The sequence below is a fragment of the Halichoerus grypus genome, chromosome 8 (genome assembly GCF_964656455.1).
Source record: "Halichoerus grypus chromosome 8, mHalGry1.hap1.1, whole genome shotgun sequence".
In the NCBI taxonomy this organism is placed as follows: Eukaryota; Metazoa; Chordata; class Mammalia; order Carnivora; family Phocidae; genus Halichoerus; species Halichoerus grypus.
This window is the reverse complement of record NC_135719.1, coordinates 47,436,484-47,460,523: the sequence shown is the minus strand read 5'-3', so window position 1 is coordinate 47,460,523 and position 24,040 is coordinate 47,436,484. Positions and strand designations below refer to the sequence as shown.

Sequence of the window (24,040 nt, the reverse complement as noted above, 5' to 3'; positions counted from 1 at the left end):
GCTGGACTTGAGAGTCAAAATTGTCCTAGTTAATAGAAAGCCCAACTTTGTAAGGACGGCCCTTGGTGATCACCATTCTGGATCCCTTCCTTCACAGATGGGGAATCACAGAAGAGAGGTGACTTGCCTAGATCACATAGCTAATGAGTGGCTTTACAGGTAGGGATTCACCATAGAAGGCTCTAGACTTTCTTCTTATTCATGCCAGTGCAGAGACAATCTTTTTTCCCTTTGTCTTTTTTTTTCCACTTTGAAGCAAAACAAGATTTAATGGCTTGTCTCTCAGAAAAGAAGGGGCAAAGAATAAAAATATCAGTTACATAATAGTCATTTGCCTTAGTCATGCAGCCCTGCCAGAGAGCCGTTGGAACAGAAAGATGATTAAGTTAAACACTGCATATTTATTCCCCTGCGGTCACCCTAATTGGTTCTGCCACTGTAATTGATTTGACAGGTTATTTTTACTCGGAATGAGCTAGGTTCCTCTGCTGGCTTGCGGATTTGCTATTGTTCCCAAAGTCCGGGGTGGCAATTGTCCAGATGCCCCGATGTGGGCTGATTTTCACTTGAGAATGGGGGGGAGCCCGCAGCCTAACCTGGGGGAGAACTGGACTTGCAGTGTGCAAGTGTGAGTGTGTTTAGGGCCTGGGCGGGGGGAAGAGGGTAGGGACATACAGGGAAATGCTTCAAGGAATCAAATTGAGAAGGAGCTAGAAAAAAAATGTAATATGAAGTGAAACTATGTTAAGGACTTTTTCTGGAGGGCAGAGGGAGTCTCTCATGGCTTAGAGCAGAGGAGTGGGGGAGCACTTCTTGCTTATGGGGCCTTCTATAAATTTCTGTCTATTCCAAGAAGCCACCTCTTCACACTCCTGCAAACCGCTCCCCAGGGTACAGAGCAGAGAGGACACACACAGCCAGCATTTTCTTAGCCTGCAGCACTGACCACCTCCACATCCTTCTTCATCTGTGCACATGGCTCCCTGCCTTTCCTTGTGTGTTGGCAAATGCTCAGAAATCCACGGGAGGTTGAGACACAGGCCATGGATTAGGGCTGTTTTAGTGACCGCGGGTGACTTTGGATATCATCTAAGCTTTGAAGCTCAGAGTCCTAATCATCTGTCCACATGGGGTACCCTGGTCTGTCCCAAACCATCACTAGGTTGCGACAAGTGTAGTCACAAGTCATGATTACTGAGCGTGTATGACAGGCCGAGTCCCGGACTGAGTGTTCCCCATGCACGATCACATGTCATCTTCACATGTGATGGAGAAGGTGCTATTCTTCGTCGTCGTTCCAGGTAAGGAACCCAGGTTCAGAGAAGTTAACCAATGCTTCTGTGGGCGCACAGCTCACAAGCAGTGGAATCGGGGCAGGCCGAAGCCCTTGCCTCTTAACACTGTAATACTCCATTCAATATTCTGTGCCAGAAAAAAACAAATATTTGAAACTGCTGAATTTACAACTCATGTGAGAATGTGACCATATCCAGAGTGGTGTGATGCTGTGGAAAGAACATGGGATATTGTCTCACCTCCAGGGCGTCCCTCCTTCGCATCTGTAAAATGGGAATAACAGTGTCCATCTCACATGGTTGTCCTCGGGAGTGCAAGGCAGCCCGAAGAAAGCGCTTACCACGGGGTCTCATACAGGAGGCGCCCAATAAAGGGCAGCTCCTTTCCTCCCTTTTACTCAACCAGAAAGCTGAGCCAATAGAACATCACTTCCCCCAACTCTCCTGGACCGGGGGATTTCTCCCGTGCATTTAGCTTCAAACGAGCGCACGGGTGTTGGACTCTCGGCACGGTGCTCTGAGCCAGGCCCTCGTGGAGCCGGAGCTGCTGGCCTCCTGTCCGCCCAGCCTCCAGCACGGCCGAGGAAGTGAGGTTGCAGCCTCTGACAGCGGCTCGGAAGCGGCCCCGGGGCCTTCGCAGAGCAGCCGTTTGGCGCTCCGGCTGGAATAGGCAGGAACACTCAGCAGACGCAGTGGGGCAAGTGTAAGTTCTGGAGGATGAGGCAACATCTTGCAGAGGAGTTTTTCCCCTGTTGGCCTCCAGCCTCGAGCGAAGGCCTTCCCGGGGGTGGGAGGCACTTCTTGGGCTTGGAGTGGGGCCTGCATCACCTGGGAAGCGGCCCCTCGTGTGGTCCGGGGGGAAAGAGTAGGTGCACCTAGGATGTGCCAGGCACTCTTACCCACACACAACCATTTTATGGCTCCAGCTGGATCCACCGTGCAAGACAGAAGTCAGTTTTACCTTTTATCCCCCCGTGTCCTTTTTAGACTACTGTCTTTCTTCCCACCCCGCAATACAGTCTCAGGCAGGTCTTGTAGCTTATCTAGGCCCTTTCCAGTCTTCAAGACAGACTCACTTCAGTAGATAGGAAATCTAGTCTAGTTTAATATCAAAAATGTCAGCTCTGATCTAATTGCAGCTCTTCCCTCCCATCGCTCAGGCCTGCTATAGGCTTGACCCAGGGCAGTGGACGCCACTGCCACAGCTTGGCTTTCTTTGCTCTGTGTCTGCCGCCACCCTGGTCACTGCTTGGGCCAGCTGCAGGGCAGACATGGGGTGCAGAAGAGGTGGAGGGCAGGAAAGGTCACCCAAGACTGGTGTGGTGTTGCCCTAGTGCCCCAGCGTCTTTTGCAGGGTCCCCTGCTGTGGGCTGTGCGTCTCTCCCCTCTGCTACTTAGGACCCCCCAGCACTTGCCTCTCTGCTGATCAAGGCTCTGTTAGAGTCCCTCCCCACTTCTGGGTGTCATCTGCAGGGAAATCCCATAGGAGACCCAATCGGGCTGGCCTTGACGGGACCACAGTGCGATGTGTGATGCTCCCTCCCAGAGTAGCCCCTCTCTCCCTGCTCCAGCCTGTCCAACCAGCTTCTCAACTTTCAATGACACAGACACGTGTCACCCATCACCAGTCCCTGCGTCCCCCAAACTCTGCAGTCATGTAACCATCTCTCCATGTCCCCTCTTAAAGAGCCTCCTCCCTTCTCCTGTGTGTCCCGGGCACACAGGACACACATTCAACTCTCTTCGAAGAACTTTTCACAACTGTTCTCTTTCAATTCTGCTCTTTGTTACCATGGAGGTGCTCAGAATGTTCCATGATCTCTTAGCTTGTCCCACACAGATGGCCCAGGCCCTTGCTTTATGATGGGGGCGTCCTTGGCACCTATTGTATTATTTCACGTGTTTGGGGTATCAGCTGAGATAAAGACAGCAAGCACCCCATTGTAGTATCTTGTTAGAGTTCCCAAATGCAGTGATCATGATGGGAGCACTCCTGGGTCTGGAGGACCATATGCTGGCTGCCACACTAGGCAGCTTGTGTGCGTTATTTCCCAGCAATCCCATCTTACAAAAGGAGGCCCTGAGACTCAGAGGTGAGGTGACCACCCCCAAAGTCACCGAGCTTGCCTGTAGTGGAGCTGGGCTTTGCACTGAGACCACCAGACCCACATTTGGCCTTTTTCCACCTCGCAACTGTCCCCTCTGCCCAGCCCTGCCCTGCCCTACATCCCATTCTCCAGCCTCTTTCTCTTTGTTCACTAAGTCTGTCTTGTGCTTTCTCACTGTCCAGTCTGTACTCTGGAAACAACTCTGCCCCCATCTGTATTTTTAAGGTCCAGGTAAAAGCCTCCCTTCTGCGTGAAGCTGTTCGTGGTGGTTTCTCCCTCCCTGCGGAAGAAACACTTCTCAATGTCGTACTTATCCTGAACGGGCCATTTTCACTCCCTGTACATGTCTGTTTGTTTTGTAAGTTGTTAATGTATCACTTGCATTAAGTACACAAATCTTTTTTGATCGTGGTATGTGTACTCTTTAATCCTCATTCACTATTTCCCCCATCCCCCCACCCACCTCCCCACTGGTAGCCATCAATTTGTTCTCTAGAGTTAAGAGTCTTTCTTGATTTGTCTCTCTCTCTTTTTTTCATTTGTTCGTTTGTTCTGTTTCTTAAATTCCACATATGAGTGACAGCATATGGTATTTGTCTTTCTCTGACTGACTTATTTCACTTTGCATTATACTCTTCAGTTCCAACCAGGTCATTGCAAATGGCGAGATTTTATTCTTTTTTATGGCCGAATAATATTCGCTTGTATATATATATATATATAAAATGCTGTAATAAACATAGGGGTGCGTGCATCCCTTTGAATTAGTGTTTTTGTATCTTTTTGGTAAATACCCAGTAGTGTGATTACTGGATCATAGGGTAGTTCGATTTTAATTTTTTGAGGAACCTCCATACTGTTTTCCATTAAATGTACAAATCTTAAGCATATATCTTGATGACTTTTACAAATGAATATGCCTGTGTAACCACCACTTGGATCAAAAGATGGAACATTTCCAGGACTCCAGAAAGTTCCTTCATGCTCCTTCACTGTGATACCTCTCCAAAGTACCACTAGCCTGACCTCTATCACACAGGTTAGTTTTGCTGGCTTTTGACCTTCGTATGAATGATCTATAGTATCTCCTGTTTCGCATCTGGCTTATTTCACCTATAGGATTCACCTACAAGATTATTGTGTATAGCACAGTTCATTCTCTGCTGTTGTGTAATATTGTATGACTTCACTATAATTTATCCATTCTACTGATGATGGGCATCTGGGTTATTTCCAGTTTGAGGATATCATGACTATATAAGGATTCTTGCACACGTCTTTTGATGGACCCAGTCACTCATTTCTGTTGGGTATATAACCAGGCATAGAATTTCTGGGGGATGTTTACACACATTCAGTAACTGATGCAAACAATTTTCTAAGGTGGCTGCATCAATGTACATTCCCACCAGCGATGTATGGGAGTTCTGGTCAATCCATATCCTTGGTAATACTTGGTGTTGTCAGTGTTTAAAATTGTAGCCATCCTGATCAGTGTGGCATAGCATTATTTATTTTTTTTTTTTTTAAGATTTTATTTATTTATTTGACAGAGAGAGAGAGAGAGGGAACACAAGCAGGGGGAGCGGGAGAGGGAGAAGCAGGCTTCCTGCGGAGCGGGGAGCCCGATGCGGGGCTCGATCCCAGAACCCCGGGATCATGACCTGAGCCAAAGGCAGCCGCTTAATGACTGAGCCACCCAGGCGCCCCAGCATTATGTTTTAATTCACATTTTCCTGATGATTAATAATGTTGAACTTTTTCAAATGCTTTGTGGCCTCTGGTTATTCTCTTTTATATAGGGTCTGTTCCAGGTCAATTTTTTAAAAAATCGAATCATCTTTTTCTTAGGGACTTGTAGGAGTTTGTTGTATAATGCGGCTAAGGTCCTTTCCTACTCTCTGTGTTGCTTTTAAATATCTCTTCATTGTCTCTTTTTACAAACAGTTCTTCATTTTAATGAAGTCCAATTGATCAATTTTTTCAATGTCATCAATTTTTTTATGGTTAGTTCTTTTTGTATCTTAAGAAACCTTGGCTTTGTCATGAAGATGTTCTCCTATGTTTTTCTCTGGAAGCGTCATTATTTTCCATGCACATTTTCATACTCTAACTACATGTCATGGATCACTGAGCATATACAATATCATTTTGTATATTTTCAGATTTCATACCAATAATATATAATAACATATTAACGTCATAACATAATCTGCTACCTGCTTTTTGAGCTCAATAGTACATTTATGAGACGAATCTTGGTTGATATGTGTAGCTCTCATTCATTCAGTTTCACTGGAGCAAAGTTAATTACATTGTATACATATAACACCATCTGTTTACCCTTCCTCTTGTTGACGGACATGGAGGTTGTTTCCAGTGTTCCTCATCAGGAGCGGTGTTTCGTGAATATGCATGCAGGTGCGTCCTCGTGTGCACACGTCACAGACAAGGCTGTGATGGCAGAGCTGTAGACGCTCAGCACTCGTAGGAGGTGCCCCAGGGCTGCTGAGGAGCGGGACTGGGGAAAGAGATGGGTTGAGTGGATGGGACGTAGGGGGGAGGGTGCTGGCTGGTTCTGGCTGTGGGCCCCCACCCGTTTCAGCCAGAGCAGATGTGTTTTCATGCGTTCTGACATGCGGTTCTGTTTCACTCTTCACTTGAAAATTGGGTTCTGCTTTTTAAAAAAGTTTAAGGACAAGTAATGGGGTCAGGGCAGCGCTCACAAGGTTTTCCAGGTACGATCATGCTGTGTCAACTGGGAGGAAATGAGGGACCCCCCACCCTCCAGCCCAAGCCAGTCTGCCCCTCGCCCTGCTTTGCGTGTTTCATTCACTCCTGGCGTGCAGGTGCCTTCTTCCTTTCTCCGGCTGGACACTTCTCTTCTGGATCCTCAGTGTCCAGCTCAAGAAGTATTTGTTGATGAATTGACTGACAAATAACCTTTTGGAGAGCTTGGCACCATTCTGCAGTTCACAAACCACTTTTGTATCTGTCTTTCCCTTTAAACCAGGCATGGCGGAGCCTTGAGGATTACCCAGTGAGGAATGATGATCCCCACTTCACAGGGGGAGAATTCAGAGGCTCAGGAAGGTGAAGAGACTTGAGGTCAATGACTAGTGGGCAGCAGATTCGGGACCTGGACGCGGGCCTTCACCTCTCGGCATGGTGCCCACTCCACAGGTGTGTGTGGCCTGAAAACACGGCCTTAAGCCAGACATTAATTAATAACTAACCTGTGCGTTGCTCTCTGCAGTTTCCAAGGTACTTTCCCTTACATGATCTCTCAATCTCCTCAACCATTCTGTGGGGCATGCTGGTACTTTTTTTTAAAAGATTTTATTTACTTATAAGAGAAAGAGAGAGAGAGTGGGGGAAGGGCAGAGGGAGAGGGACAAGCGGACTCCCCGATGAGCATGGAGCCCAACGTGGGGCTCAGTCCCACGACCCTGATCATGACCTGAGCCGAAACCAAGAGTTGGACGCCCAACCAACTGCACCACCCAGGCGCCCCCAGATGCTGTTATTATTACCCCCACCCCACCCTTTTCAAGGAGGGGGTCACTCAGGCACGGAGGGTGGAAGTGTCTTACCCGAGGCCACACGACTGTGGAGTGACAGAACTCACTCAGGAGCCAACTCCCAGCCTTCCTGTCCACCATCCTCTGCTCCTTCCTCCACCTTTACTCCCTGTGGCAGGAACCAGAGGTGTCTGGGGACAGGCAGGCTCTCCAGGAGCCCTCCAAGGCCACTCCAGCAGCCTGAGGGCCTGGCCCTCCCAGGCAGGCCCAGGAAATAGGGTTGGCTCTGCAGTGCTGAGCAGTCCCTCCCGTGAGGCCTGGGGTTGTTTTTCTTATCTAAATAAACTCTGCACAAACATGGCCACATTACTCATGAGTAAGTTATTTGCCATAGCATAGCCCAGAGATGGGGAAATTAGTTCACACTGGAGCTGTGTCTTAACCTGGTAAGATGAATGGGGAGGTGGAGTTTTAGACCCAGGTCAGAGAAATCCCAAACCTATTTTTCTTGGCACCCTACTCTCCATCTCAGGTCTGGGGGGAGCACTTTGCCCCTGGGCGATGGGTCCCACTGGAGCAGAGGGAGAACCCAGCTGTGCCTGGGGAGGAGGGAGAGTGAGCAGCAAGGACTGGGACTCCGTCTTCCGTGGCCTCTATCATTCCCCATTGGCCCTTCTGAGGAAAGAGGAAGACACACCCATGGAGGAGAGGAGCTCTGCTTTGGTCTCTAGCCTTTTGCAAAACCAGTGCTGGAATCAACCCCTGATGCTTTTCCCCACATTTACCTGGATTTGTTCAACTTCTGGAGCTGGACCTTTCATCGGAGGTCCCCGGGGTCAGGGGAGGGACTTAAGGAGCTGGCACGTAAATGAGGATGTGCATCACTCAGCTCGGTGGCTGGCCCAGCGCGCTCATCATCGCTGTGAAGGAGGCACGGAGTCGGGTGGGCGGGGACAAGAGAGAAGAGGCTGAAGCCGTTTATCTTGGCCCACCACCATGTAGCTTTCCAAAGGCTTTCCCACCTGCTCCCTCGGGTGTGTTTATTACCTCATGATATAGGTGAGAGTGTGACTCTCAGGGAAGCTCTATGATGCTCTTGTCAATCATAAGCCACAGAAATCGACAGTTTGTGTTTGGAAAGGACTCTTAAATGTAGGAGCTCAGTGGAAATCCTGGCAGAGCTGGGAAAGGAGCCTTAGTCCCTGACTCCTGGATCAGCAGATTCTGGGTTTAGCAGAATGTTGCTAGGACACCACTTCTAGTCCCTGGACATGATGGTGTTGGTCCCAGGGAACATGGGCACTGTGTATGGCTTCTGTCTGGGGCCCTGGAACCGCAGTGCCTGGGGGGTGTGGTCACGGGAATCCCTTGCCTGCTTTAGACTAACAGAATGGGGCTGGAGAAGCTGTGGTAGTTTCACTGTGTGGGCCTCGCCCTGGAGAACGTGTCTGGTCACGTCTGCACTCCCACAGGGACTGTCACTAGAAGGGGCTGGGAGAAGACCCTGGGATGCCATGGAGAGATCTAGGTTTCTTGTATGAAACTCAAACAAAAACAGTTCTCACTGTTCAGTTCTAACCCTGAATAAGTGCCACCCATCCATGTGTGCTGAACTCAAAATAGACTCCTTCTAGAGATTCTGACTGCAGAATCCTGGATGGATGTGAGGAAGCTGGAATTTTCTCCTTGGCCTGGGAGCAGGTCAGGAAGGGGAGGGGGCGGGGGGCTTTGCCAGCGGCCAACGCACGTACTGGCTCTTCCTCCTGGGCCACCCAGTCTGCCAAGGGGCCTTGTGCATAGTGGGTGCTCAGCACACATCTTCTAGATTGGATGAGGCTTGACCACTTCCTGGAAGAGGACTGAAACCAAGCAGTACGTGCTTGGCTGTGGGCAGCGTCAGTGCCCCCCGCCCCCCCGCAGCATGGATGCACCCACACATCCACACGCGTGGATGGGCTCAGCAACCTTACTTAGCTCCAGTTTGAAGGGATAGCAAAATAAAAACACATCTTTCCCTTTCATAATTAATATCTGTGTTTGGAGTTTCCTCATCTGGCCAGGTGAGGACTGATTCCTGATGCGGACTGACCCCTGTGGACAAGGTTCCCACAGATGCATCAGCTCCTAACCCCGAACTGAAAGGCTAGAAGGTGGGGCCGGGAACCCCACCTTTACGGAAGATGGGGTTTCACGAAGGGATTATCGGATCTCCTGATGCAGCCCCAATCGACGATGCGTTGTCTGCATAACGCTTCCTACAAACAACGGACCCAGCTCTGCTTAAAAAACAACAGTGGCAAAAATACGCTTAATGAATGTGTAACACACACCCGAACCACAGAAAGTGGGGTTTGAATTTGAGGGGGAGTGCCGAATTGTGTGTGTTTTCAGACATTAAGCTAAGGTAACGTGGCCTCTCTTGAAAAAAAATCGAAGGAGATGTGGGAGGGAATGATGCAAACAGGAGTCCGCATGGGCTGGGAGCTCAAAGGCACCCCTCCCAGTGAAGCTTCAAGGACGGAGAGCGTCTCTTTGTTAGTGTGTGTGTATATTCATTTTTCATTCATTCATTCATTCATTCAAATACTTCTCGAGAGACTACTTTGTGCCAGGCACTGTCCTGGACATTTGGGGGCACATCCATTAATTACATAGATGAGTTCCCACTCTGTCTATTCAAGTCACGGGGAACAGAGCTCTTACTTTCTGGCTCCCAAATTAAACTGCGTGCTACCCAAGGGCAGAGAGCTGGCTTCTCTTGTGGCATATTTCTTCCACAAAGCCCCCTGAACCAGGGTGCCCACCATGGATGCTCAGGCAACAGGCCTGATGTGCTCACCAAAGAAAGTGGACTCGTGTGTCTTGACGCCCCGGTGCGCTCTCGACTTCCTCTCCCGCCACCACCTCCTCTCCTAGCTTCTCTCCCGGGCCTCCTGGGTGGCCTTGGCAGGTTCAGGCCCCGAGAAGAGGTTGTGATGAACGCTGACAAGAACGCGAGGTGTTACCTTCCCACAGTCATTTGAATCCAGTTAGGGGATTCCCAAAGACCAGAGGAATGTGTCTATGGTGGAATTAGAAGGTCAGAGCTAGAAGAGTCTCAAAGGCAAACAGGCTTCGACCGAGAGAATGACAGATCTGAGGCAGAGCGTAAAGAAGGATCCCCAGGCAGGAAAGAACTCAGTAATCCACCGGCAATATCCGCCGTGGGGCGTGCAAAGGAGGGTGCTTGAGTCGTGTCTTTAGGGTACCCAAGTCCAGTCTGATCCCTTCTGTTCACAGATAAGGACGTTGAAGGTGCAGGTGTGACTGGCCTCCAGTAGGGAGCGGGTCCACTGATGGAGCCAGACGCCCCTCACCTGCCGGCACTGCGGGCCGTCTGTTCTGCCAGTTGGCGGGCTCTAAGCAGCTCAGAGGAAACGCGTCCCCCACTCACAGCCATCCTCTTCCTCTGTGAGTCTAGTCAGCCCTGATCGACAGCTGTGTATCGTCCTGCACCCCACTCCTAGGTTTCTTTTGGTCCCTGTCATTTCCTAGTAATTATTTGAGGACAGTCAAATATAGTGCAGCTAAAGCTGAATCCGTGCCAGAGACAGCAGGATTGTGGTTCTGGTTGCCTGGACTTTAGCAACTGACTCCTCAAACCAATCTTCACGTAGATCCTTGCATGCATACCCTGAAGAGGAGGCTTTCTGACGGCCCTTAGCCCACTGGCCAAATGAGCACTGGGTTGAGAGCCTATCATATAAGTCAAGAGGTCACATTTTAGTTATGAGACCTTAAGCACATCACTTAATCCTTCTGGTCCTCAGTTTTTTGATTATTAATGAACTCATCCACCAAACATTTATTAGGCACCTTCAGTGTTCTCAGGCATTGGTGCTGGGGATGGGAAAACAAGACAAGGTCCTTGACATGAAGGGGTTTAAAATCTAGTGTGATGGGTCAGTTAAATAAATAAATGGACTCACGGGTTCTAGGTATTAGCATGGAGATCTGGACACGGTTGAGTGGGGACTCAGTTCTACCCTGGGAGTCAGAGGACTAAAGGCTTCATGAAGGGCTTGAACCTAGTCAAGGTTGAGGTCAAGGATGAGGAGGAGGTTCATCTAGTTGAAGAGGTGGGATGTGGAGATCGAAGGAACGGAAAGGACCCCGAAGGCAAGAAGGAGTGGCCTGAGCAAAGGCACAGTGGCATGAAAGAATCGGGAATATTTGTGATTCCTGGAGAGAGGATGTGATGTGGGGCACAGGGAGAGGGATAGAGGCCGCCATGGGCTGGGTCACATCACTCCATACAAAGGACTGTGGACTCTGTTGTCTAGACCTGTGTTTTCCAACAGGGCAGCCACTGGCCACATGTGGCTACTGGGCACTTGAAATGTGGCCAGTCCAAAGTGAGATGGAAGTATAAAATACGCAGCAGATTTCATAGACTTTGTATGAAAGAGAACATAAAATAGAGATCACTTAGATTTGGGAGTTAGTGCATTAATGTTAGGTAAGACTCCAGGGTGAATACAATCACCTAGGGAGAGACGGTAAAGAGAAAGAGGCAAGCATCTGGCTCTGGGGAACATAAACCCCTATGGGAGAACAGGGGAAGAGGTCTGAAAAATGTATCTTTATGCACCTGCCAACAATGAGAGCTGTGATTCCTTACCTCTGCAGGCAGCTCTCTGCTCTGCGCCCAGAGGTCTTTCTTTCAGCAGAGACCTCTTTTCATTGGTTGATTTTAGAAGAAAACAAAAAAAAGTCACAGCTAAAGCAAAGCGTGGCCCCCCTTGAATGGAACTACTGGCATTGAGTAAGACAGTAAGAAAGGAATCTGTTCAGGATTCACTTCATAAAGCTGGTGTGGTGGGGATAAGCTGGTCCAGTAGCTTTGCAGGGGCCCTTTAGTAATGGCAACAAAAGTAGTAATTCTCCTTCTAGAGACTTACTCTAAGAAAATAATCAGAGATGTACACAAAGCACATGCCCCAGAATGTTTAAAGCCACACTTTCCTTAATACCAAATAAAACTGGGAGCAACCTAGATGCCCAGTCATGGGAAACGGGTGTGATACATTATGATAGATCCGTGTGATAGAAGGCTCCTCATTCACTCAAAAGAATGAAGTCAGTGTCTATTTATTGACATAGAGAGATGTTCATGATACATTCAACGAAGAAGCAGGTGACTGTAGAATGGTTGTTTCTAGTTAGTGGTTGTGGTTTGTCTTCAGGGCTGTCTGGCAGGGTGCCTGGATTGTCTAAGGGAGGCCACTCACCGATGCCCCCTGGCCATGTCTCAGCGTCCTCTTTCTGGAATGGGGATGATAATCACACCAAGGACAGTTGTAAAACCTATATGAGTTAATGTCATCCATGTAAAGTGTTTAGAACAGGGCCTACCACTTATAAGACCTCAATCTGGGTTAGCCTTTATTGCTATCTTTTTTTTTCTTTTTCTTAATGATTTTATTAATTTATTTGAGAGAGAGAGAGAGAGCACGAGCAGGGGCAGAGGCAGGGGGAGAAATTGACTCCCCACTGAGCAGGGAGCCCGATGTGGGGCTCGATCCCAGGACCCCGGGATCGTGACCTGAGCTGAAGGCAGACGCTTAGCTGACTGAGCCACCCAGGTGCCCCCTTTATTGCTATCTTTAAAAATATCTTTGAGATACAATTCGCATATCGTACAACCTACCCATTTCAAAATGAACAATTCACGGGTGTTTAGTATATTCAAAGAGTTGTACAACCTCACCTCCGTTGATTTTAGAGCACTTTCATTACCCTAGAAGGAAACTCTGCACCCCTCCCCACCCCTCTGCTGGCCCCCAGGGCAACCAGTAGTAATCCACTTTCTGTCTCTGTGGATTGGCCTATTCTGGGCATTCCATAAAAAGGGATTCATACAACATGTGGTCTTCTGTAACTCCTTCTTTCACTTAGCATTGTGTTTTCAAACTCATCCATGCCCTAGCGTGGGTCAGAACTTCATTGCTTTCTTATTGCAGATAGCCTTCATTACTGATGCCGTTACAAAGCTTGAAAAATGTCCCTACCATGCAAACATTTGATTCTATAACAAAGCACACTACCAAAGTCATCTATCCCTCCTTTCAGTTAGGTTGAATCTCTTGGAAGAGGGACAGCTTTTCTTTGTTTCTTTAACTTCTATTTCATTCCTTCAAAGTCTGAGTCAGCCACAGGATGTTTGTTTTCAGATGCTGAGTCGTATATAAGGTGCAGAAGGTGCAGAGTGTTCTAGGTGTGTGTTCTGAGAAGTAAGGACTCTGTTTCTCCTTTCACATACCCATGGCCTGACTACAAAGAAGCACTGATGGGTCCCTGGGCCCCCAGGAGCATGCGCAGCTGTCTCAGACCTGACAGACTGTCCAAAGACCCACTGCCTTGTTCCCTTACACTTTCCAGAACTTACAGTCCTCACCCGACTCCCCTGTCATCCTACACGTTTTCTCTTTCTCTTTTAAATCTTTTTAAAAATTGAGGTATAGCTTTGATGTGGTAAATGCTATTCATTTTTAATATATAAATAGCATGCCATTATATTAAAAATAATTTGAAGGCATACAATCTCACTGCCTTTATGGAACTATGTTTTCATTTTGGCACACTGGTGGCTGTCCGTGTGTGTGTGTGTGTGTGTGTGTGTATGTGTGTGTGTGTGCTTTTAAAAATAAATGCAATTAAAATGAACCAGCAATTTTCCAACTACTAGTTTTTAGGTTCACATTGTAAACTGAACCCTGGCCTGAGGAAGATCCTGGGCTGAAGCCAAGGCTGTGTTTGTGACTCTTACTACCCCAGAAAATAGGAAAGGGAAAACACAGTGACCTCTACAAACATACACACATACAAGATGCAAACACAAAAACACATGGGCCCAGGGAGAAAACTCATAAAACATATACCTGTTTCACTTACACATATAAAGCTGGACTCTCTGAAATACTGTGATCCAAACAAGACAGATCTCAGAGGCATGGGCAGACACAGATATCCCCCCCCACACACACACACATCTCAACAACACCTGTGTATACAGACTGACCAACACACCAGGGTATACACAGTGGTCAAGTTGAACACACACACACACACACACACACACACCCTCCCCCAACTCCTGCAATTTCTGAATGCTGAGAAGGAACTCTTGCAGAACTCAGAATAGCTCTGTGAACCCTGCCATGGGCTCCCGCCACCTGCCTGCAGGCCCTTCCTGTCCTCCCTCGCAGCCCGGGCCCCACATCTCTGTGTGCACACAGCTGCAGGTGACCGTTCCTAACCCTAAGTCCAATGTCCTCACCCAGATTCCCCCAAGTCAGCCCTGGTCCCTCCCAGTACCTTCCTTGGCCAGCGTCTGCACCAGCTCCTTTAGCCACTGGCTCTGGGGACAGAGGGGCGGTGCTGGGCTGGCAGGCTGGGGTCAGCAGTCCCATTTGGGTAACAGCAGCAGAGCTCCAGGTGTCCCTGTGCTCTGTGAAGTGGCCACAGTGACAACCATCTTGTGGCAACTGCGAGAACTTCAAACAAGACCCTGTCCTTGAGGTCCAGGGCCCAGACCCCGGCGTAGAGCAGACCCACAAATGGCGTTAGTCCCCCTGACCATCAGTTCCCTATGCTGTCAGATGGAGCCACCCCTGAGTCTGCATGTTCCTAGGGGTGGCTACGAGGTGGGACATGGGAAATAATTTTGACTGTGCTCTCCAATGTGAGATATCATGGTCACTGGGCTGGAAGGTTCTGGAAACTTGTTAAGGCTGGATAATATTCCGTTGTATGTAAGTAGCACATTTCGTTTATCCGTTTCTCTGTTAGTAGATACTAGAGTTGCTTCCACCTTTGGCTATCATGAATAATGCTGCTATAAACAGTGTACAAATAGCTGTTGGGGTCCCTGCTTTTGCTTCTTTTGAGTGTAAACCTAGAAGTGGAATTGCTTGATCAAATGGTAATTCTTTGTGTAGTTGTTTGTTGTTTTTGTTTTTGGGAACCAGCATACCGTTCACCACAGTGGCTGCTGCATTTTACATTCCTGTCAGCAATGCACAAACGTTCCAGTTCCTCCACGTCTACTCCAACACTTGCTATTTTCTGTTTCTTTTTAAAAAATAATACCCATACTAATGAGTGTGAAGTGGTGCAATGTGTATCTTTTTAAGACATCTTTCAAAATGGGGTGCCTGGGTGGCTTAGTCGTTAAGCGTCTGCCTACGGCTCAGGTCATGATCCCAGGGTCCTGGGATCGAGCCCCACATCAGGCTCCCTGCTCCACGGGAGGCCTGCTTCTCCCTCTCCCACTTCCCCTGCTTGTGTTCCCTCTCTCGCTGTGTCTCTCTCTGTCAAATAAATGAAATCTTTAAAAAAAAATGTCCACAGTTGTTTTGTGTGTATGGAATTTTCTGCATAAGTAGCATTATGTTACTTATCTCATCCTCAGTGTTACTATTTGCACTTGGAACTGTTTTTAAGATCCATCCATTTGCTTTGTGTACACAGAACTCGATGCTTCTAATTTGTGCAGAGTACTCTGTGGTAAGCACCAGCCATATCCATACTGTGTGTGGAGCGTACTGTGTGTTTGTAGCAAGCTCTTAACATGGGTTATTGGATTTCTTCCAGCAAACCTCAGAGGTAGGTGTATTATTTCCATTTTATGGAAGAGGAAACTGACATACAGAGAGGTAAGAGACTTGCCCAAAGTCACAGAGCTGAAAGCTGAACCAGCTGGAAATTGAACCCAGCTCTGTCTGATGCCATGGGTGGGCTCCCACGTGTAAGGTGCTGCACAGAGCCGCAGACCGAGGCGCTCTCTCTGGGGAGGCCACTCCGATGAGAGTTCTAGTCCTGCCTCGACTCTGACTTAGATCCCTACTACCAATCACCTCCCTTCACCAGATGTCACTTTACGTCTGTGTAACATGAAGACGGGACAATTTTAAAGCTCTTTCTAGATTTGCCACTTGTTGATTAAACACCCTTTAGCTAATGGAAAAAAATAATCAGAATTGAAGTCATGTGTTTGTTTCTCTCCAGTGTTCTACCTGGGACCCACTCCAAATTCATGAGAACCCTTTGGCAAGTCCATTTGCGAAGCAATTCCTGATAGGACTGGGAAACAGAGTCGCTGCCTTCGGCCCCATCCCACCTCTCTTGAACTTTGCACTTATGGTGATGAAAAATTAACTGGGCTCATGTTTCGCTTCCAAGGACAACCTCTGCAAAAGCTGGCCTGGCTGGGCCCCAGGAGACCAGGCACCAGAACAGAGTTCCTATCCATCCGGAGCCGCCCACCCATTCACCACCCAGAGTCACAGGAGCACACAGGGTCCTCTTGGCCCCGGAGGGAGGAATCCATTCCTCAGCCCTCCTCACTGCTTGGTTGAAAATGGGCTTAGTCCCTCGACTCTTCTTGTGGAGAGACTAAGCCCAGAGGAGAAAGGACTAGGCCAGAAACGGCCTTTGCTGGACTCACACGTGGGTCCGGCCCTGTTTTTCTGCATGCACAGCTGTCCCTGTCACATGGATGACGGCATGTGAAGGAAGTGCAAGAAAGCGTCGTTCAGCCACACTAACTAGCTGCTGACTAGTTATTTCCTCCCCTCGGGAAAATAGGAGGGCTGAAAAGGAGCTCTTCCCATGCCCCGATTTTAGAGGGTTAGGGACACACCAGGCCCTTCCACTCCATTTAATTTTTGGATCTCTTTGGCTCCTGACCTCCGTGGAGCACATCCCCTACCTCTACGAGACGTGGCTTCTGCCTGTGTGAAACGAGATACTCGTATCGCAGGAGGGCACTTTTCATGCTCTTTCTAGATTCACTACTCTGCACAATAACAACTGTTTGCTCCGTTCTTACAGCTGAGAGGAGATGCTCAGTGAGGTGAAGGGAGCCAGGACGGAAAGTCAGGTCAAGTCACTGATGGAGCTTGAGGTCCTCTTACTTCATCTGACTGCCTCACAACAGTGCCAACTGCATGATTTGATATTCAGGTTAAAATTAATATTTTACAAGGGGGGGTGATGCCTGTAGGGGCCCTTTCTCCCAGACACACGCCTCCCATGCCTTGGTGCTTCTCTAGGCTGTGAGCTCCCTCAGGGGCCTTCATCTTCCTTTGCAGCCTTCCCAGAAATGAGGAGGAGGGCTGCAACCCAGAGGCATCCCACAGATGCATGTCTAACAGAACTGTTCTCGCTTAACCGCACACCACTCTTGGTGGCATCAGCCCCTGGGGCCCCAAGGTGTGGTTCTAGCCCTTCAGAGCACTTGACTGTTCGCCAAGTTTTTCCCAGGAGATTCCCACAACTACCGTGTGAGGTTGAGAGGAAAGCTATTTCTGGCCCTATTCAATAGGCGAGCAAACATTCCTCTGCTTCCACAATAGTGCACCTGCCTCACGAACTTTTGTTTTGCAAAGAGCTCTATCAGTGATGTCACCTTTGCCGGCCAGGACTCTGGAAGGCAGCGAGCTGAATGCACAGGCAAGAATGTGGACTTCGGCCTCACAGAGCCCTGGGTTCAAATTCCGACACCACCCCCCCTTGGAATCCTGAGTAAGTATTGTAATGGCCACGTGCCTCGGGTGCCTCGCCTTTAAATGGGAGGCACAGGGACGTCTACCTCGGGGGGCCGTTCTGAGGATTAAAGCAGAGGGCAGCATTTGGGTTACCGGGAATGAAGAAAGCCATCAATCCATGTTGAATGCTGTTTCCTTTTCTTCCTTCCTTCCTTCCTTTTTTTTGATGAGGGCTGGGAAGAAGGGAGTGAAACGTCACACTACAGGGGCTGCAGGTGACCCGAGGTCTAGCCAGGAAAGGGAAAGCCCCACTTGGGGTTCAGGGGTTCTCAGGGCCAAGTGGCAGGGTGAGTTAGGAGGGGAGTGTGGAGAGCACAGCCCTCCATCGAAGCAGCTGACAGGCCTGTGGGAGGCCCTTCTCTCTAAGGCAGGGACCCCTGCAGCTACTGGGCTGATTTTGTGGATTGGGCCACACCTCACAGAGCTTTGTAACTCCCCACCCGCTAGCGGATAATGTCTTTCTCACCAGGGGGGTTTCCTGCTGTTAAAAACAAACAAAGGCTGTAGACACCGGGCTAGAGGCCTGGCAGGGGAGGGGCAGCAGGAGAAACGACCTGAGGGTCTGGAGTGACTCCTGACAGCCGCTACGGGGTTTGTGCGTAGAAGCCCCTAATTCTGCTGGTGGGGAGACAATCCCCAGGTACCCCAATATCCTGGGGTTTGCTTCCCACCAAGCCTAAGTTTGAATATAGAAACCTCCCGAGTACTCCCCCTCTGCCCCACTTTTTGCGAGTTCACAGCTTTGGAAACAAAGCTCTCTCCTAGTTTTGGGGGTGTCGAATTTCGGATTTTTTTGTACCGTAAGATTGCAAACACTCAGTAATGTAATTTCCCCTCCCCCAAGATAAATTCTAAAGCGCCCCCATTCATTCCTTCAAGAACGCAACAGATGTCTTTGAGGCCCATTTTCTGTCAGGGACTTGATTCACAAGGCCCAAGGGACCCCTGGCTCCGGCTATTATCCAGGGAGCCTCTGGGATCTCCAAATCCCCTCTTCTGAGAGCCCCCCCCCATCCCAACTCTCTCCTTCGCACACAGGCTCGGGGCTCTCAGCCGGTGTGATCTCACCGATGAGAGAATAAAAAAACAATAAACAAAAAATCAACAACAACAAAAAAACCCCAGCTCCCGAGGCCCCGGCGCCGCCAAGGCCCCTGCCCGGGAACACCCCGCGCGCATCCAAGAGCGTGCCCCGACTTCCTGGGCCTCAGCGTTCCGCGCGCCCTTTCTGGGACCCGGGTGACCCCCAGGGGTGCACCGCCGGCCTCTGGCCGGACGGCGCTCGCTCGCTGCCAGTCTGGCCCTCTCCAGCCCGCCACTGCAACCGAGCTTCCTGAGTGTGGGTGCCGAGAGTGGACGCCACGGCGGGAGCCCGGCCCTCCCCTCTCGCTGCTCGGTTCCCACGACTTCCTCCCGGCGTCCGCCGGCCTCGAGGTCCGGGCCGCGCGGGGTCCTGCGCGCACCAGCCTGGGCCGCCGCCGGCCCGGGTCGCCCACGTGGGCCTGCTCTGCGCCGGGCGGGGGAAGGCCGGGCGCCCTCCCGGAGGCCGGGGGTGGGCAAGGCGCCCGGGGACGGAGGCGGCGGGGCGCGGGGGAGGAGGCGGGGAGCCCCGGCGGCGAGGGGGCGGTGACAGCGCTTGGAAAGGAGGCTGCACGCGGATTTGCATGAAACACAGACTGGGAGCGGGCGGGAGCGGCAGAGGGAGCGGGAGCGGGAGCGGGAGCGGGAGCGCGGCGCACGCCCCGGGCCGGCCCAGCGAGCGAGCGAGCGAGCCGGGAAGGAGGAGGGAAGCGGGGAGGCGAGGCTGCCGAGGCGGAGGGATCTGCGCATCAAAGCGAGCGAGGCGAGCAAAGTTTGGCTGGGGGTTGGACTTTCCTTCCTGGAGGCGGCACCCAAACAGCTACCCCGTGCGGAAACCCAAACTTTCTTCTGCCACTCTGAGTCTCGCGGCCGCCGCCTCCGCCCCGCGTTCGGGGCCTTCCCGACCCGGCGCCGCTGTCGTCCGCCCGCCCGCCTCCCCCCAACCTCCTCGCCGCCCTCCTTCCCGCCGCGGGAGCCGCTCGGGGCGCAGGGCCGCGCGCCGAGCCCCGCTGGCTGCAGCGCCGCGGCCCGGCCCGGAGCACGGGCAAGTTCGCCAGGAGTTGAGGCGAAGTTTGGGCGGCCGAGCTCTCCTCTGCGCCCCCGGCGCCCCGCCGCGTCCAGCCCCGCCGGGGGCGCCCCTCGCCGCCCGCGCGCCCTCCCCAGCCATGTCGTCCATCCTGCCCTTCACCCCCCCGATCGTGAAGCGCCTGCTGGGCTGGAAGAAGGGCGAGCAGAACGGGCAGGAGGAGAAGTGGTGCGAGAAGGCGGTGAAGAGTTTGGTCAAGAAGCTCAAGAAGACGGGGCAGCTGGACGAACTGGAGAAGGCCATCACCACGCAGAACGTCAACACCAAGTGCATCACCATCCCCAGGTGGGGGGCCCTAGCGATCCGGGGGGCGCGCCCGCCCAGCCCCCTGGCGCGGCGGGGCCGGCCGGGTGGGTTGGAGCGAGAGGGCTGATGTGTGTGTGTGTGTGTGTGTGCGCGCGCGCGTGTGTGTGTAAGGGGGGGCAAGTGGGAGCCCGGTCCGGAAGGGGCTGGGGGGGAACCCCAAACAAAACCTTCTCTGGATTTGCAAAGATTCAGAGCCTGGGGCTGCCACGGGGCACTCTCACTTCCAGACCTCACATTGATTTTTCACCTCCGGGAAAGGGGGGTGCTGCTGGAATTGGCCGCCCCCACTCCGGGGAGCTGCGGGCTAGAAGTTGAGGCCCGCTTTGTTCAGCTCCGCGGGCCGGAGCCCCTCCTCCGCCGCCGCCTCCCGCCCCCGCGGCCCGCGCTCGTGGAGGTGGTGGTGTCCCTCCCTTTCTTTCCTTCAGTCCTGTCCCCCCACTTCTTTCCTCCGCAACAGGAATGCAGTCCGTACAGCTGGGGCTGTGGGTGAGGAGCGGGAACCTCGTGATTGACAGATTCCTTCTTCGCTCTCTCTTTGCCTTCGGGATTAGCATTTTTACCGAGTATTTTTAGACTCGGTTGTGCCAGTCTCCCGCCCCCTCGGCACACACGCACTTTAGTTGCAGCGCAGTGCTTTCAAATGAGAGACAAGTGGCAGAGGTTAGGGTCTTCTCTTCTCCCCTTCCCCCCTTCCCCCGACGATTTTTTGCCTGGCTTTCAGCCTGAGCTTGCAGGCTGATGTAGGAGAGAGCGAGCTTGGAGCTGATCAGATAACAAAACGCACCCCAAAGTGGGCCTCGCATTCCTGCAGAGCCCTCCTTCCCAAAGCGCTTTGCCATCTGTCTGGACCTCCTTCCTCCTCCGCTTCGCGCTAGCTGGGTCAGGCGGGAGCTCACAGATGGCTGATAGAAGGGGTCAGTGACTTCTCTCCACTCCCCAGGGCCTTCTCTTAGTTTTGCTGCCCCTGGCTGGGAATTGGGGTGTGTGTGTGTGTGTTGGCGGGGGGACCCCTTAGCCTCCCGTCTCTCCCTCTGGGCCCCCTTTAAAGTCTGACTCTGCACCAAAGGGAGTATGTGGGCACACAGGGGTGGGATGTCCTTGGGGGTCCCAGGCTGCAGAGGAATGAGTAGAGGGTCTGCACGGCCTGAGCCCCAGAGAGATTGTCGGTTTTGCTGCCGGGCCAGGAGTGGACTGCATCCTTGGCCACCTGCTTGGGGCAGCTGTACGTGGCCTACCAGCCGTGTGAGGCAGGCACAAAGCAACATCTGTCCACAGGAACCCAGAACGGGCCTCCTCTGGAAATAAATGCCACATATGGTGGGAGTGCTGACTTAAAAAAGTAATATATTTTTTTTAACTGGGTGGATCCAGTCAATAAAGGGGAGGGAAGGTGGTGTGTCGTCTGGGAAGTGCGCCCTGGGCGTGTGATCAGGAGCCAGAATTGACTTCAGAGGAGGTGGTATGATGTGATGGGGTCGTGAGCCTTGGATTCTGGGCCCAGCTCTGGTTCTGAATTCTTCTTTATTCCTTTGGTTGTGGGGGGGAGGGGTAGGGTGAATGAGTGTCATACTTCTCCCATCTGGGGAAGGGTGTGCAAAACGTGCCTTCTTACCTGTCTGGGTGCATTGAGGACAAGTGCTTTGTGCTTTGAAACAGAAAAAAAAAAAAAAAAAAGAAAGGCATCAGTTATAAAATGAGCAGCTGCATCAAGTATTTTATAGTTTACAGAGCACTTTCACGTGGTTTTAATGCGATCAAGAAAGAAAGAAACTCCTGGAAAATAGATAAGGCTGTCAGACTGCAGATTTATCTCCTTTTTAAAGTTGAGAAAACTGGAGGAGGGAAGTGAAAAGGCTTGGCCTGGTGGACTTGGGACTCCACCACTTGTGCTCCTTTTTGTACTGCGCACTGCTCTCTACTTCGAAAGTTTTGAATGCATTCTTTGCTGAATGCTAGAGCACAGTTAGCTTGGGATGGGGGCAGCCGTGGATCTTTGTTCGTAAGGTTGCTGATGTTCTGTCTTTGGGTTGGTGACTGCTTGGAGGAGAGCCCTTGCTTTCTCTTGCCTTGGTAGGGGTTTGCCCTCTAGGGAAACTTAGCTGGGGCCTGCCTTTTCCTCTTCCAAAGTCCTCCACAGCTTGAGGCATAGGAACGCTTTGGACGTTTCTGAGAGTTCAAGCTAACTTGGCATCTGGCCTTCCCATGACTCTGATAGGAATGGGGCATCCTCCACCTGCCTTGGCAAGGGCCGAATACGAAGGTAGATTTTGTTTTCAACCTTTTCTCAGGGAAGCCCAGTTGCTTGGGTGGATCCAGACAAAATGGATTTCCATCCTTGGATTTTGTGCCCACGCCTCTGGGTCACCTTGTCTCCCTTGGCAACGGCTGCCACTGTTTTGGTCGTGGGCAGGAAACTAAAGGCCACGTCTTGGGGAGGTGTCTAGCTGGCCTCCATGCTGGTGCTCTCAGGGTCTGCTAAGCCCCAAAGAGTGTGGTGGTGTTTGTCCAATTGTCTGCTCTCTCTACACTACCTTGTATAACGAGGGCTTTGGAAAGTTGACCAAGGGATGTTTAACCTAGTTATCCCATGGTGTGTGGGGGGCGGGGCACTGAGTGGTTAAAACTACCCTGGGGTTTCAGGAGACCTCAGTCTGGGGAGATGTGACAAGCGTGCTTTGGCCAGTACGTAATCGTGATCAGTAACAGCAACCTTTGGCAAGGACAGCCGTATCCTAGGGTCTTCCATACTGCATGCTTGCGGGTGTTACGCCGGCTCTAACCTGTCTCAGTGATCAGGAGAGCTGGAGCGTTACAGGCTTACCAATACCAAGAATGTGAAAGAGACCTGTGCCAAGGAAGTGGTAAGAGCTTGATTTAGATACACCAGCAGAGAGGCTATCAGGATACTCTGAGGTCTGGCAGTCTGGGCAGAACTTAGACACGTTGTATAACAGCATCTTACGCGTCACCTGCCTGAGTATCTAAGTAAAGCAGCGGGCATCTTCCCGGCCGGTTGGTAAGCATGGAGCCCCAGCATTTACCGCGGAGAGGAAGAGAAGGTGCGGGCATGCTAGGTCAGTAATCAGGGGCCAGGCACACTTAAGAATGACTGCTCTGAAGGACACTGGTAACCTGCGCTTCCAGCGACGGGCTCCATGCCTTGGCCCGGTTGTTGGGAGCTGGACCAAGCTTCCAGTCTGGTTGGTTTGGAAGGGAATTCGGGCTTTCTTGTGTCAACGTCCAGAGGAAAACGGGGAATTGAACCAGACGCCAGGTCTGACACATTCCATCTCCTCTTCCTTTGTGAATCTGTTCTTTGACCGTGGCCTCCTGCTGTTATAGCCACCTGGACTTCACCAGTCTCCTCTCACCCTCGGGGGAAAGGAAAAAGGTCGTCATCGTGAAGGCTCCTTTCTCAGACGTCTGGGGGCAGACCTATTACGAGGGCTGCAGGAGTGGCTTCTTTTTAATACCCTCTTGACCTCCCTATCTCCTGTCCACCCACCTCTCTCGCTGCGGCTCAGAGCACCATTCTGGTGTAGCCCACGGAAAGTAAGTCCACTTCTGGCTGCCGGGGAGGTGGTCCATCCACGCCTTTCTCTGGTTAACCTTGATTAAGGGAGTTTCACACAGGGAGCTGGGAAGAGGAGGGACCCCGCAGACCCCGGTAGCTGACCGGGGGCTGGCTCCGAGCTCCGGCTGAACCTAAGAGCCACTTGATGTTCCTTTGACATTTGGAACCTTGGAACTTGCCGCTTGCGCCCGGGAGTTAAATGTTTAGGCCAATGCATGTTGCAGACAGCCCTTTGCTCACAGTTCCTGATCAGAGGTTACGGGGTTGGATCTTGTTGATTCATTGATAGTTTTTGGCCCCCTCCCAGGTCTGAGTCAATATTCCGGGCAATGGGAGAGGATGCAAAGGTAAATTTGAGATGGCTCCTGCCTGTGAGGAGCTTCCATTTCAGTAAGGGAAATATTGACAAGGCATTATTTGAGGGTCTAACTGCTATTTCTTTTTTATTCCACACCCCATCAGAAGAAAAATGAGTTCTAG

At 51.2% G+C, this 24,040-nt stretch overlaps 1 protein-coding gene across 1 annotated transcript in view; it reads left to right on the top strand.

The window, feature by feature from the left end:
* Positions 1 to 19,222: 19,222 nt before the first annotated feature.
* The window catches only part of SMAD3 (SMAD family member 3), a 114,377-nt gene continuing 109,559 nt past the window's right edge, over positions 19,223 to 24,040 (top strand). The window contains exon 1 of the mRNA XM_036087120.2: positions 19,223 to 19,965. Coding sequence (XP_035943013.1) covers positions 19,760 to 19,965 — 206 coding nt within the window. The 5' untranslated portion in view covers positions 19,223 to 19,759. The remainder of the gene's footprint in view (positions 19,966 to 24,040) is intronic.